Source organism: Puntigrus tetrazona, chromosome 6 (genome assembly GCF_018831695.1).
Source record: "Puntigrus tetrazona isolate hp1 chromosome 6, ASM1883169v1, whole genome shotgun sequence".
Taxonomy (NCBI): Eukaryota; Metazoa; Chordata; class Actinopteri; order Cypriniformes; family Cyprinidae; genus Puntigrus; species Puntigrus tetrazona.
The window spans coordinates 3893592-3907830 of record NC_056704.1 but is presented as its reverse complement, the minus strand read 5'-3'; the positions used below and the strand labels follow the sequence as shown (position 1 = coordinate 3907830).

The 14239-nt window shown below is 36.2% G+C and overlaps 1 protein-coding gene across 2 annotated transcripts; it reads left to right on the top strand.

Moving 5' to 3' along the window:
• The first annotated feature begins 632 nt into the window (after positions 1-632).
• On the top strand, positions 633-8116 carry wiza (WIZ zinc finger a). 2 transcript variants are annotated; one of them, XM_043241503.1, is made up of 10 exons: positions 633-740; positions 1487-1616; positions 1968-2507; positions 2657-3391; positions 4132-4593; positions 5210-5530; positions 5773-5987; positions 6713-6977; positions 7082-7247; positions 7475-8116. In XM_043241503.1, the coding sequence occupies exons 3-10, from the start codon at positions 2111-2113 to the stop codon at positions 7638-7640; spliced, it is 2727 nt and encodes a 908-aa protein (XP_043097438.1). In that variant the 5' UTR covers positions 633-740; positions 1487-1616; positions 1968-2110; the 3' UTR covers positions 7641-8116. The 2 variants fall into 2 exon arrangements, with proteins under 2 accessions (XP_043097438.1, XP_043097436.1); XM_043241501.1 differs by lacking the exon at positions 633-740 and adding an exon at positions 777-1152.
• The last annotated feature ends 6123 nt before the right edge of the window (positions 8117-14239 follow it).

Sequence of the window (14239 nt, the reverse complement as noted above, 5' to 3'; positions counted from 1 at the left end):
TGACACTTTATGGCTGGAAACACCTACTATTGTCAAATTGGTTTAGATAATGCAACATTGGGAGGAGAGAGCTGTGAGGTAGACTCACAGAAATGCTGTACCTCTGATCTACCAATCAACCAGAGACATCTGAAAGAGACATCAATCAACCTGCAAAATGCAGCCACAAAGTCACTGACGGTATAGGAGAATAAATGGTTTAAAATGATTGTTTTACAATTCTGCAATATAAATCTCATTAAGTGTATCCTGTTTCCATTTCTTATTTACAACAACAAATATTATTATTGCATTTCGTATTTGCTAAGAAATGTCACACCAAGGTAAATCAATCCACACATTACTGTAGCAGAAAGACAAAAAGTGTCTTAAACAGAACTCAATATGTTTAGAAATATATAGAAATCAGTGTATTATATTACATCTATGACAAATTATAAACTACAAAATCTTGCTTACCAAATACTGCTCACCTGCAGCTTACCTGCACCTTATGGACACTTTTTTCTCTCTTTATGTCAAATTTTATCAAATTTATTTTAAATAAATATCCAGTTAAAAAGTCAAGTTAAATAACGATATCTACTCGGTATGCAAAACCACGCCCCTGCAATTCGCCATCGTGTGGTCTTTTCAAGATCAGCTATCGATTGATTTTGACTGATTTTTGCCGCTCGACTGTGCTGTTTTGATTAAAGTGCCTGCAATCCCTTCTGTAAGAGAAACCTCGCCACTTAAAGGTAATTTTGAGCATTATGTGCTTTAATATACTGTTTTCAACGTAGGTAACTACATGTTGCCAAACAGACCAGACGCGGTATGGCTTTACACACTACCAGACCTGTTTAATAGATTTGCAGTGCGCGATAAATAATTAGCTCGTGCTAGCTGCATGTGCTCGTCCATTGTGTAATATATGGTAGGAGCGAGATGGGAAGTTGTTCTTGGTTTATCGTCACTCCATAACATTAACAATGTCAGTAGTGACAGTCGTTAAAATAAACGATTATTCACGAATTCAGCCAGGTGATGGTACATAGAGACAGAAATGTTAACGAGAAACGATAAGGAAACGAATGGCTTGTCAATGTTACAGTAAGATGTAAACATTACCTTTACGTACCGAAACAACATAGTTATTAATAAATCGAGGTAAATGCATTTTTTGTAAACGACATGAGACGCTTTTAATTGTTGTTAATGTGTTTTTTATTTAGTGTTTTTGCCCACAGTGATGGCTAATCTATGTTTAATATAATTTTTCTAATATAGTATTTCTCACTGTTCCTGTTGTATTTTAGTAATAACAGTTAACAGTTTTTGTGACTTGTGTTTTTCAGACATAAATACATTTAAAAGTTTACAGCTGCAAATGTTATTGCATTTTGATTTATTTATATATAAAATTAAAATACGTTCTCAGAAAACTTCTTAGAAATAAATTCTGGGCAGAAATTTGTCTAAAGTTATCACCTGTTTTTTTAAGTGCCAGGTACCAGGAGGAGTTTCCAGCCATGGAGGATACAGCACCAGACACAGCAAAAAGACGAGCGCTGCCACCGTTTCCAAAGAGGGTCTGGAGACAGACTTGGATAAAGACATTGAGGACTCTGATTGTAAGTACACCAAAGATGGATAATAAACATGTGTAGTATGAGATTGCCAGCTTTATAGTGTATGATGCTACATTTTTCTGTAGTCAAGTGTGTGATGCCTAGTGTTTTAAATCCAGTTTAAAAGTTGTGTATTCCCACCTCAGCTCTGATAAACAGAGTTAAGTTGAAAAAAGTAAAAATAAAATGTTCTCTGTATTTAACCTTGTGTCATTCTAAAACCATAAGGAATAATTCTTGAGTGAATTATTCCTTTAAAATCACTGACCGGTTTCCAATCTAAAAAACACAGTGCATTCTATTTAGAAAAAACAGTCGTCATCACATTATGCATTTTCTCTCACATTCTTACAGTAGGTGTCCATAGTTGTGAGTTTTGTGGGACCAGTTTTGAATCCAGACGAGGTCTCTCCAGTCATGCCCGGTATCATCTCAGGCAGCTGGGAGTGGCTGTGTCCGACAGTAGTGGAGCTCCTATAGACCTCCTGTACCAACTAATGAAAGAAAGAGGCGGAACTCTACCCAAGCTCGAAAAACAGGTCAGCCCTGTTAAAAAATACAAAACGAAGTCTCCCAAACTAAAAAAGAATCCCGGGCCCAAATTGAAGATTAAAATATCCAATCTTGTAAAGAAAAAATATGCCCTTTCCTCGTCTTCTCCTGTTGCTGTAAAAGGATCGGCAGCATCTGGCCGCTCCTGTTCGCCTTTCGCTCTGGGGAAGCCTCATAAAGCATCTTCAAAGAAGATTGTAGTTTCCACTCCATCTTCTGCCTCGTCTCTTCATAAAGATGTGAAATACAAGCTCAGTGAGTGCAATCCTTCTACCTCTCTCTCATTGGCCTCAACCAAGCCCCTCTGGGCCCCTCAGGAAACAGATGCCCCACTCAATTTAGGTAAGTAACAGTATTAAATATGTATAGGTATGTGCTTGGACAAGCACATTTTTAGTACTCTATAAAGCAAGCTAGTTAAAATGGTGAAGCAATTCTTGCTTGTAACATTCCAGTCAATTACATAATGTGTTTTGTGGCTTTGTTACCAGAAACGATGATGAATTCTTCAGTGAGGGATGATGTCCATGTTTGTGAATTATGTGGAGCGTGGTACGAGACCCGTAAGGGTCTCTCCAGCCACGCTCGGGCCCACCTTCGGCAGTTTGGTGTGAATATGGACTCTAAATGTGCTCCCATAGACATGCTCCATGAGTATATTCAGAGTGAAGACTTAAAGGAAAAGGCCAGTGCCGGGCAACTGGAAGGGTCAGACTTTGAGGATTATGCATCATCCTCTTCCACTCCTTCCACCTCATCAGCCATTAGCAAATATCCCCCTATTGCCCCTCTGTCATTCAAAGAACTGACAACACCTCCACCAATCAAAAAGAAGATTTCTCAGGACATTTCAGGAAACTTGCCCTTTAGCGACAAGGTAGAATTTAAATCCCCTCTTTCAGCCAAAAAGCAGAAGATTTCACTTGATTTTTCAGGGAACATGCCACACAGTGGCGAAGTTGAATCGAAAGCATCTACCTCAAAGAAAAAGAAGATGATTTCTCCAAGTGTTTCAGGAGTCTCGCCCCTCAGCGGTGATGCAGAATTGATACCACCTCCCCCCAACAAAAAGCAGAAGATTCCTACAGGTGTTTCAGAGGAATTGCCTTTCAGTGAGAAAACAGAATTGAAATCACCTCCCTCAGTGAAGAAGCAAAAGATTTCTCTAGATCTTTCAGCAAGCCTGCCCCTTGGCAAAAAATCTGAATTTAAATCGCTCTCTCGAGGTGAAAATTTACTTTTTTTTTTTTTTTTTTTTTTTTTTTGAGAATAATTTAAGACCTTCTTAACTCTGTGTGTATGATCATTTATAGCAACAAATGTTATTATAGAAAGCCAGGACATCAGGAAACATTATAAATGTGGTGTCCTGGCCTGGGAAACACATGCAGTGAATACAGTTTTAAATAATATTTCTTAAATATAATATTTTTCTCTACACTTTTCAGATTTACAAAAATCAATTTTTCAATGCATTCCTAAATTTTTAAAAAATAGTTCCTGCTAAGAACATTTTGGTTAATAACAATGTATATCTACTCTACCATCCAGATGTTTGAGGCAGGAAAGAAATTTAATAAGAATGCATCCAACTGCTCAAAATTGGCAGTAAAGACTATTACACCGTTGCAAATAAACACTTCTTTTTTTTATACAGTGCATGGTATGCATATTTCTAAAAAATGTTAATTTCAGCTTTGCTATCACATGAGTAAATTACACTCTAAAATAAGACATTTTAAATGTCAGTAATGTTTTATAATATTATTGTTTTTACTGTATTTGTGATCAAATAAATGCATTAAATGCAAAGTGGATCTAATATTCAGTTAACCTAAAACAGCTTCGCGGGGCAAATTAAGGCATGATTTTACATCCAAAATATAAAAAAAAAATTTACTAGCAAATACACCAGTTTTGTAACAAAAAAGTGTCCTGACATACTTTCTTCTTTCTTACACCAAAGGCGAGTCATCTAAAGATGTCAACTGTGAATTCTGTCACGAGAAGTTCAAGAAGAGTCAGAGCCTGGCCAGTCATGCCCGCTATCACCTGCGTCAGCTGGGCATCACTGAGTGGTCCGTCAAAGGGTCTCCCATGGCCACTCTTCGAGAGGTCATGGCCCAACGTGGGGGATCTCTCAGTCCCCTGGGGCCACCCTCCCTGACCCCACCTGTATCCCCCTCTGTACCCCCTGCTGTACCCCCTCTCCTCCCATCCCCTAAATCTATTACCCAACCTTCCTCTCCTCCCGTTCCTTACAAAGTTCCAAAGGCCAAGAAAGGCTCCAGGACTGTGATCCCAAAACCAAAGGACGAGCCTGTGGAAGTTGATATCTCTATCATAGAGTCTCCTAAGCCACAAAGCAATCCCACCAGCCCTTTAACACCTCAGTCCGACTCCAACACAGTTAAATCACCTGGCATCGGTGCGTAAATATAAGTCACTTCTGTTAAGCTTATTTTCCTACAGAAAGTTCTGCAATTCAGTCAGTCGACAAAGTTAACATGTTGGTTATAAATTACAGTTTCACTGTTTTTTGGTTTTTTTTAACCTTAGGTGTTAAAAAAAATAACAAATGTTTTGAACATCCTTTAATCAACATGCATTTACTGGAAATAAAAAATTAAGATATTAAGTCTTTAGATTTTCTGAGAAACCAAATAAAATTAAGTGAATTTATGATTAAAACAAGAACAAATATCTGTCAGTGGATTTGGAAAAATAGTTTTCTCTTTGATATTAGATATCTTTTGGCCGATGATACAGATGATACATCATATAAAAAGTCTGCCAACAGATACCTTGCATGCCAGGAACCTTGTATAATAAGTATTTTTTCTTTTTTTATGTAATGTAGGTCTGTTAAACGTTCCATTTTAAAACTTATAATACAAGACATTTATATTCAGAGAACATTTTTAAATAGTGTTCCATTCAATTTTTTTCTTTTTTTGTTTTGCTCTAAATTGGTCTGAAAAAACCCTGTAACAGCGAGTATTTTGTTTGTTTCTATTATGATGATTTATGTCTGTTTTCCATAGCCCCTAAGCCCGAAAAGCAGGACCCCAAACCGTTCGTATGCTGTGAGTACTGCGGTGAGATGTTTGATACTCGTAAAGCTCTATCCTGTCACGCACGTGGTCACTTACGACAACTGGGAGCAAGGTGGTCCCTGAAAGTCCCACCAATAGAGGCCCTGTATGAGCTCATGAGGCGGGAGGGCACCGAACGGGCATCCCAAATCAAATCAGAACCTGCGTCAAGGGCAGCAGCGCCGTGGAAAAAAACAGCATCTTCACCTCAGACATTACCTCTGTCACCAGGGGAAAAAGAAAAACCTGCCTCAGACAGCATGTCTACAGGTACAGTAAAGTTCTTCGTAACTAACATTCTAAAACGCACAAAAACAAATGGTAGGGTAGTTTTTTGCTGTTAAGTGTACACTGAACTGAAGCAACTTTATTATCGTTATTTATACATTGTTCAGAAAATAAAATATGATACATCATGCTTTTGAAGAATGTTTATATGTCAGATAAGTCACAAGGTTGATGCAACGTGTTTCATATCTTTTGCTCTCAACTGTCTACCCTTTCTGCCATAGGCTGTGATGCCACCTGTGAACTTTGCGGCTTTGATTTTGAGAATCGAAAGGCACTGGCCAGCCACGCGAGAGCCCACCTGAGGCAGCAGGGAGTGGACTGGAAGGTCATTGGCTCTCCTATTGAGACCCTAGCGGCCTGGATGAAGAGAGAGCCAGGGAAGGTAGCAGAGCTCCATAAAAGCTACATGAGGGGGGACTTGCCTTTTGTTAAGAAGGTGAGTTCATGTGAAAATGCTTTGAATTTGTTATACGCATAAAGCACAGTCCAGTTTGTTAGATTTACACACAACTTGAAAAAAGGGTAAGGCATATTATCTTAAAAATAAATGATATCTTAGGCAGTTTTCTCAGATAAATGTAAAGTTATACATTCATTAAATTTTTTTTACACCAGTTTCACATTCCAGGACCTGAAGAATGGTTATTTTTATAAAACAGTCATAACTTAATATAATATAACTTAATACCAAATTGTGTATGATTAGCAGCTTCTCATTAATGAAAAAAAATATTCTAATTACACGTTAACCACAATGTACAATTATATTTGAACATATTATTATATGAAACCTACCCCTACCTTTTATTTTTAACAAAACATTAAAGCAACAAATATTACTCTATAAACAGATATTTATTTTACTTGAATACATTTTTTTTCATACTTCAGTAGTTTGTATTAGACATTATATAATCATACTTATCAAAAATTTAGCCCCAAAGGTGTTTGACTATAAAATTGTATAAATAATTCTACTCCAAAAATTTCTAAGTCCTTAAATTTAACTCCTTAAACATTAATTTTGAAGAAAAAAATGTTTCTTTTGATGCAGAGTGCTGTCTATTTTGCAGTATTTGTTACTTTTCAAGGTTTGCATTGACACAAATTTCTTGCATTTAACAATTTCTTGTTTTTCCTCTTTGCCTCCCCCTGTTGCAGGTCTCCAGAAAAACCTCCACTCCATACTCTTCCTCAGACTCTGAGTCCCTTCGTCTTGGTTCTCCCAAAGGTTCATCAGCAGCTCGAGACACTGCAGGTCAGCTGCAGCTATCCCAGTTCTGCAAAGCAACTAGAGAAAGCAAAGCGGGGATGAGCCACTCCTCCTCATCGCACAAAAAGCGATCTTCGTCATATGAACTATCTTCAAACAGCCTGCTCCAGATGCCCACAGCCCGCAGCGAATTAAACGTTCGTTCACCGCGAGGTAAGGAAAATATATCTTATTTAAACAAAGGCTGCAAGTTTTGCATGAACTGAGTTTTTACCAATAAATAACATGCATGGTGAGAATTACTGTCCTTGTTTTAGGCTGTGAACGCCGACCTCCAAAGCATTTATCTCACTCTGAGAATGTATTAGAGGAAACAGAACCTTCTAAGCCTTCTCGAGCTGGAAACATTCCATCCTTGGTGCCTAGACCCCCAGAGACCAGCCTAGTGAAGCTTGTAGGGAAGGTGTACTCCCTTAAGTGCAGGTAAGTTCAGACCACTAATCAGTTGCGTTCCATGAACCTGGTGGTATTGCTGGTAGTACAAGAAATTGTACTTTTTGAACAAAGTAATTGATATACTTTTACAAAGTTTACAGTAGCGCGTATGCCCCCAGTACGTCAAAATGCATTCATTGTATTGAAATGTCTATAAATAAATTCTACACTGCAAGACTAGATCAGTAAGTGATCATCTCTGTCTTATTTGATAGGTTTTGTGAGGAGGTGTTCCAAGGGCCGCTCTCTGTACAGGAGGATTGGGTCATGCATCTACAGCAGCACATTCTCAAGCTGAAGGATTCAGCCTCGAGCCCCTCACCGCAGCCTGCTCTCAGTCACAGCGAAGCACCGCTGCTTATTGGTCCTCAGGCTGTCTAAATGCTCTTTCTGCTGTGGTCATTCTTTTCAAAATGATGCAATTACACTACACTGACTTTATAGCTTTATAGCCTGGACCTTGACTGTCAACTGTGATGTGGATTTGTTTTAAATTTTCTATTTTTAGACGAGTCTTGTAAGACACTACTGAAAGAGCTTGACCACGGCATACCTGTCAATCGTGTTTGATTGGGTTTATTGAATGTATTTAAATTTTGTATTGTGTTTCACTGTTCATAATGTGCCCTTTTTGGCAGTTGTTTTATATTGTACCTAAAGTTTGAAATAGTACTTAAAAGTGTTTAGTTTTAAATAAGGTTTTATTGTTTTATGAACAACGTTTTGTAGACCAGTGTTTGGTCGTTAAAATGAAGTTATTGTTCTTAATACAGTGCTTAGAATTTTGAAAACAGTGTATCGAACCTGAATGAATGATTTTGCAATGCCGAAAGTCCAATAAAACGGATTTCAACAGATTTTCATTGATATGTACTTTCAGGATTTTTACAGTTTAAGCAGAAGCCAGCACTATTTTTTGCAGGCCTTGCAATTGATTCCAGCTTTAAACTGAGACTTTAGTATGTATTGTTTTTACAAACACGCATTCGAGGAGCAGTTTTTTCTTATATTTACAACAGTACTAGATAAATTAGTCAAAAGTGTGATTCTATTACATGTATTTGTCTTAGTAAAACGCAGTGTCTGGTTGGAGCAAAGGCTGTGTTATCCTTTAACAGCAGATATTAATAAATACTTTCCAGAACATATATGGAAATCGTATGTGTCCATATACATTGTTTGTCATGTAAGAATTTTGCGAAGTTTTGCTTTCAAAGAATCGATCTGTCAGTAACGTGCTGTAGTAAAAAGTGATTTTATTAAATTCTTTTGAGACTTGCGTTTCATAACCAATTAACCAAGTCTGACTCTATTTACTGTTTTGTTGGTCATTTATATGGTGTATATAATTATGTCTCTCATCCTAAAAAGCACTGCTGAATCCTCAACGCATCATATGATTATTCTCTCTTGTATCGGAGACATAATAAGACAGTGATATTCCCAGAGCTGCTCTCCCTTTCTGCTTTTTCTGGTTGTTTTTCCACTCGAGGTCTGCTAATGCTATATTCCTGTGTAAACGAAACCCTGTTTCAGGAGTAAGGTCTGCTCCCTGTAGTGAAGAGTCTGTTTAAACCAGCTGTGCTGAGAGATTTTAATTACAGGACATATAGACTGGACCAACACCTTCATGTAGCTCTCGCGTGAATAAAGGGTCCTTTCAGAGAGTAAAAGACGTTTGTGAAATTGAGCTCTTGTGGAACAGGCTGTTCTAGGATAAACTGAAATATGTGCTTCAGAGAGTCCTGCTGATTTACACGAACTTACATAATTCTGCATGCTGAAGTGCAAAAATTATAAAAATGAATATATAGAGAGGGAGAGATGCATGCTTATTTGAGGATTTTATGGCTATATATATTATATATATATATATATATATATACACGTGAAAAATGCTGTTCATGCTGATATACAGCAGAGCTAAAAATTAGAAAACTGTCTATAAATACTTTTTACTGTATATTTATGGCCAGTAAGGTAAGATACAGTTCTGAGCATTTGTACAATTATGCTAAAAGGCTTTTTATTGATAAAAAGTACAAACTATCAAAAAGACATGTACAGAAGTAGATTTTCTAGACGTTTTTCTTGCAAAGTTTTGATCCTCAGAAATTTATTATATCAATATATATTTATATATAGTCATATTTTTCATTATTCATGACTTATAGAATATGTTAATAGGATACATAATGCAAAATATGTAGCTGTAATGTATTTTTTCATATCATTTTGAATACAACACTTGTTTAGGCATTTTACATTCGTGACTATTGTAGACCATTTACAAATTTTGTTTAAAGTATCATACTTTCACTCTATATATAGAATCTGTAATTTTGGTGTCACTTCACTTCTGTTCATTTACTACAATATTTTCTCCATTAAAATGACAGTTTAATTTTCCTGACATCATTTGTAATGAGACTTTGGACCTGAAGTGGGAAAATATGATTTCTGGAAAGTTCAGAGGGTAACTATTTCAAATGACACGATTAGAAGAAATTCTAAAATGATCCAGCACAAGTGAATCAGAATGCTTTCTTACCAGTGCAACAGTGCAGTGTTTCTCTGCAAGAGCCTCTTCTGTGTAGAAATCGCTGAGGGCTATACATCAAGAGGTGTCTGAACTGGGGTGCAGAAGTGAAGCATCTGACCCTTGAGGATAGTTGTTGGCCCAGAAGAGATACAGGTAGCCAGAGAAAAGACACCAGCAACAGCTTTTTTGACGAATTCAAAGATAAATATTGCAGATGCTGGTAAGAAAGGCTAGGCTTTGAAGGGTATGAATATAGTCATGACCTGACCTTAAGGGATAGTTTGCCCCCCAAAATGAAAAATCTGTGATCATTTATTCAATCGAAAGTTATTCCAAACCTCTATGGATTTTTTTTGTCTTCTTATGAACACAAAAGATGTCTTGAAAAATGCGGGTAACCAAACAGTAACGTATCTCAAGTCTTTTCTTTTTCTTTTTTTTAAAAAAGAAATCCAATGAAAAACTTTCCGGTCAGTAAATGATGATAAATTTCCATTTTGGGGTGAAATATCTCATAGCTAAATCAGGTCAAAAATCAAGTCAGGACAAAATCTGCTATTTGAATGAAATGTTCACAGGCTTAACATTTGTAATCTTCACGATCTTCATCTTATTTTATAGTCACAAGACATTTATTTAGATTATTCAAAGTACAACAGACTGGCTAAGAGGCCAGAGAAAAGGGAGTCTGGATAAAACAGTGAGATGGCAATATTGACTTACAGTAAAGAATCCAAGCCTTCTTCTCTATTCAAACGAGGCCTGTAATCCTTGACAGATGATTTATAAACTTCAAGGTTTGGCAGCTGAGAACGGTTTCTCACACGACTTGTGGCTTTGCAATCAGAGCTCTCCGAGGAGCCGTTTTTCAGTGCAGCTGAACTTATGTTTTTCTGTATTTCATCTTCAGCTGCCTCACAATGTTTGACAAAAATGATGTCCGTTAAAGAATAATTTGCATTTTTTTTATCACCTCATTCAATGGATGTTCCATAAAGAAGAATGGTTCTGTATTTTAATCAATTCTTTGTCGTATTAAACAATAAACTGTACGATAGCTTACATCAGCTTTGGCAGTCAAACTCAGAGTGCAGAAATCAGTAATAGTGGACTGAAAAAAATTTAATCTTAGCATTATTTTCTGGATTTACTGCTCGTTTTACAAATACCATGTATCCGATTATGTATCCTAACAAGACAGAATGCTGTCTAGCTGTTCTAATGCTTGTCCTGCTATATGGAACAAACAGTTTTTCGCTGGGCTGCATCTTTGGTTTCTTCTGCTGATGACAGTGATTCTGCATTTGGAGCAGACTCTCATATGACACGACTGGATCTATCCGGAGCAGACATTGCCAAAGCTCAGGTAAGATGATCTCATACGATAGGACTTCTTAAAATCACTCATGTATTGTATTATCTTGTAGGTCGTGGGGAAGAATCATGTATCTCGTGTTCCTCGCTGACTTTTGTTAATAGTGTGGACACATTTAGTTGTTCCTCTCTCATCGTATAACTAAAGACATGTCTATGAAATGTTAAAAAGTTCAATTGTGTCTATTTCTGAATTCATTTCTGTCCATTTCAGATACAAGTTAACCCTTATACATGCAGTCAAAGTACAAAAATGGGTGACAGACAAAAACATAACATTGTTAATGAAGTGAAACTCTCAACTGTGTCCAAACATATACTAAAGTGACATTTCCTTTTTTTATTAGTATTTAATTAGTTATTTATAAAATCACAGGCCTTCTGAACAATATACCAAACGCCCCATCTTCTGTCTGAATACACTACCATTTTTGGTTCTTTAAACAACCATCTCATGAATCTTATTTTGCTACAAATATCTTTTTGTGGAACAGAAAGGTTCTTCAGATGTTAAGGGTTCTTTATGGAACCATTTTAGACAAAAAGCCATCATGAAGCACCTTGATTTTTAAGAGTGTACTGTCAGGTAAAAAAATATTATTGGGAATTAATCTACACAGATTCAGTCCTTTATGTCATCTGCTCAAAATAAATGCAAATACAATCCTGTTAATCAGCGTCATCTGGAGAGTGTTCTTCTCTTGGATGTTGTGAAAGGGTTTTTGTGTAACATGGAGAGGATCTTGCAAATATCCACCATTTTTGTCCTCAGTGGATGTCCAGGCCTTTTTATTTAGCTCAACCAGTGCATTTTTTTTAAGAATGCGCCAAACTGTTCATTTGGTAATTATCCATTTACTTATGAAAAAGGGGGAAGTACATATTAAAGAGCTGTAATTCCTTAACCTTTCCTCCAATTTTGAATTAAATTGAAGCTTAGAGTGTACGTGTCATATAAACATGTTTTGAACAGCAGCTAAGATAATATAATATGGAACTGACTATATTTACATAAAGAAAGAAGTCAAATATTTTTCAGTTTTTTTTCAGTTGTTCCTCAATACAACCATCGGATGCGGGGGACTGATGAATCCACAATGACGCATAAACTATAATGTTTATTCAGTGTGACACATGATTTACTAACAGTAATCAATTTATTCAGGCAAGTCCCCACAAAACTGACCCTGAAAAGAGGAAGAATTTACAAAACCTCAGGAGAACCATCAAGAGCCAAAATATTCACATCAGCTAAATATTGATGCAGGAGAAAATTATAACTAAACAAAGGCGAGAAGTAAACATCAGTGTGTGAAATAAAACCTTCTAAGTGAGCAATATTTAACCAGTGAGTACATATCATCTTTTTAAACACTTTTATTAAATGTACTATTTATATCCGTAGGTGTGAAATTATTTTAATATAATTTATTATTATTATTACTTTTTTGATTAGACCAACTAAATCTAACAGAACTGAGTCAGTCTATTGTTTTTCAAGTTTGACAAAAGCAATTTTATGCTCTAAAACTAATAAATAAAACAGAAAAATATCTATAAAAAGTTGTTTTGAATCTGTCCTGCAGGCATGTTCTTCCGCCACACTTTCACGAAAGATGATCTGAGTTGTCAGAAAAGACACGGAAAACATTTTAGAAAGATTCTGTCACATGACTGAATGAGAGGAATGTTCTCAGCACATAATTCATGTGAGCACACGTAACAATATGTGGCTGAATATTAATAATAATATCCTGGACAGCAAGTACACTCTCTGAATAAATTTCCAGATGATTCCTTGTTTGATGTTTGGCCTCTCCGACGGTCTTGCCACCGCATTGACTTACAGATGGGCTATTTTTAAAGCAGACTGATTCAATGACAAATCCAGGCAGAGGGTCTCAACCATTTATGAAGACCGAAAGAGAGAGAGAGAGAGAGAGAGAGAGAGAGAGAGAGAGAGAGAGAAAAATAGAGTGTCTGATTACTAGTAGCTTCAGTCCAGTGCCTATCACAAGAAAATTGTTTTGCTTGTTGCAGTTCAGTTTTCTCCATGAATATGTTCAAAATATTAAGAAAGTGCAATGACCTCAACTGTAGACTTTAACTTTAGAACTTTGATTTGACATAAATTAAAAGAGCTCTCCCAAAAACTCCAGTCCATCAATTAACATTTTGTGGGATAGGATCAACATTAATTATAGATTTAACTAGAAATGAATTACATGTTGGTATTTTAAAATAGAAGTAAAATGTAAAATATGTATGTTCACAAGAAGTACATTGTACCTATTGATTCATTTAAGTACTTAGTAAACACACTTAATATAAAGTATCTCCCAAAATGGTTATTATACTGCTTCAATCTAATACTTTCTCACAGCAGTTTATGGCTAATGACAAACAGCTAGTTGTCTTTATCACTCCCCAGTGTCTGACTCATTGATTGGTTGTGATTCAGATTTTCTGTATTAACATTCCCTTGCACTTACGTTTACAGGGATTCAGAGAAATATAAGTGAAAAAATGACATGTATTTGTAACTGGCAGGTGCATCTTTGTTGGTCTTTTGAGTTTATTTAGCAATCAACAAAACATCAAAAAGCTTTTTCTTCCATGTACAAAATCGCTTTTTGAAAAATGTCAACAACAAAGTGTGCTTTCTGAGAAGAAAAGTGATGAAGTTGTGATGAACAAATGGAATCTATGAGTGTTCGTGTTCTGAATAATAAACCTCTAGACACTTGTTGAAAGACAGTAACAAACCAGAGACGAGGATCTGGAGGCTTGTTTTCTTATGTTTCTCAAACGTTGCCTAACCTTCTCTTTTTCTCAGTTTTTTTTTCCTTCTCACTGACCGATTCTCACACTATCTAATTTCTCTTTTTTTGCAGATTCCACTAGCAGGACTACAAAATGGTCAAAACTCTATAAATTATTTTAAACGGATGGTCATTAAAATTAACTGTCATCCTTAGGAGGTTCAGCAAAATACAATATCAGGCGTTTCGTTTATGTATGCATTTATTTATTAATTGTATTTATTTGTAATCTTCTCATCTAA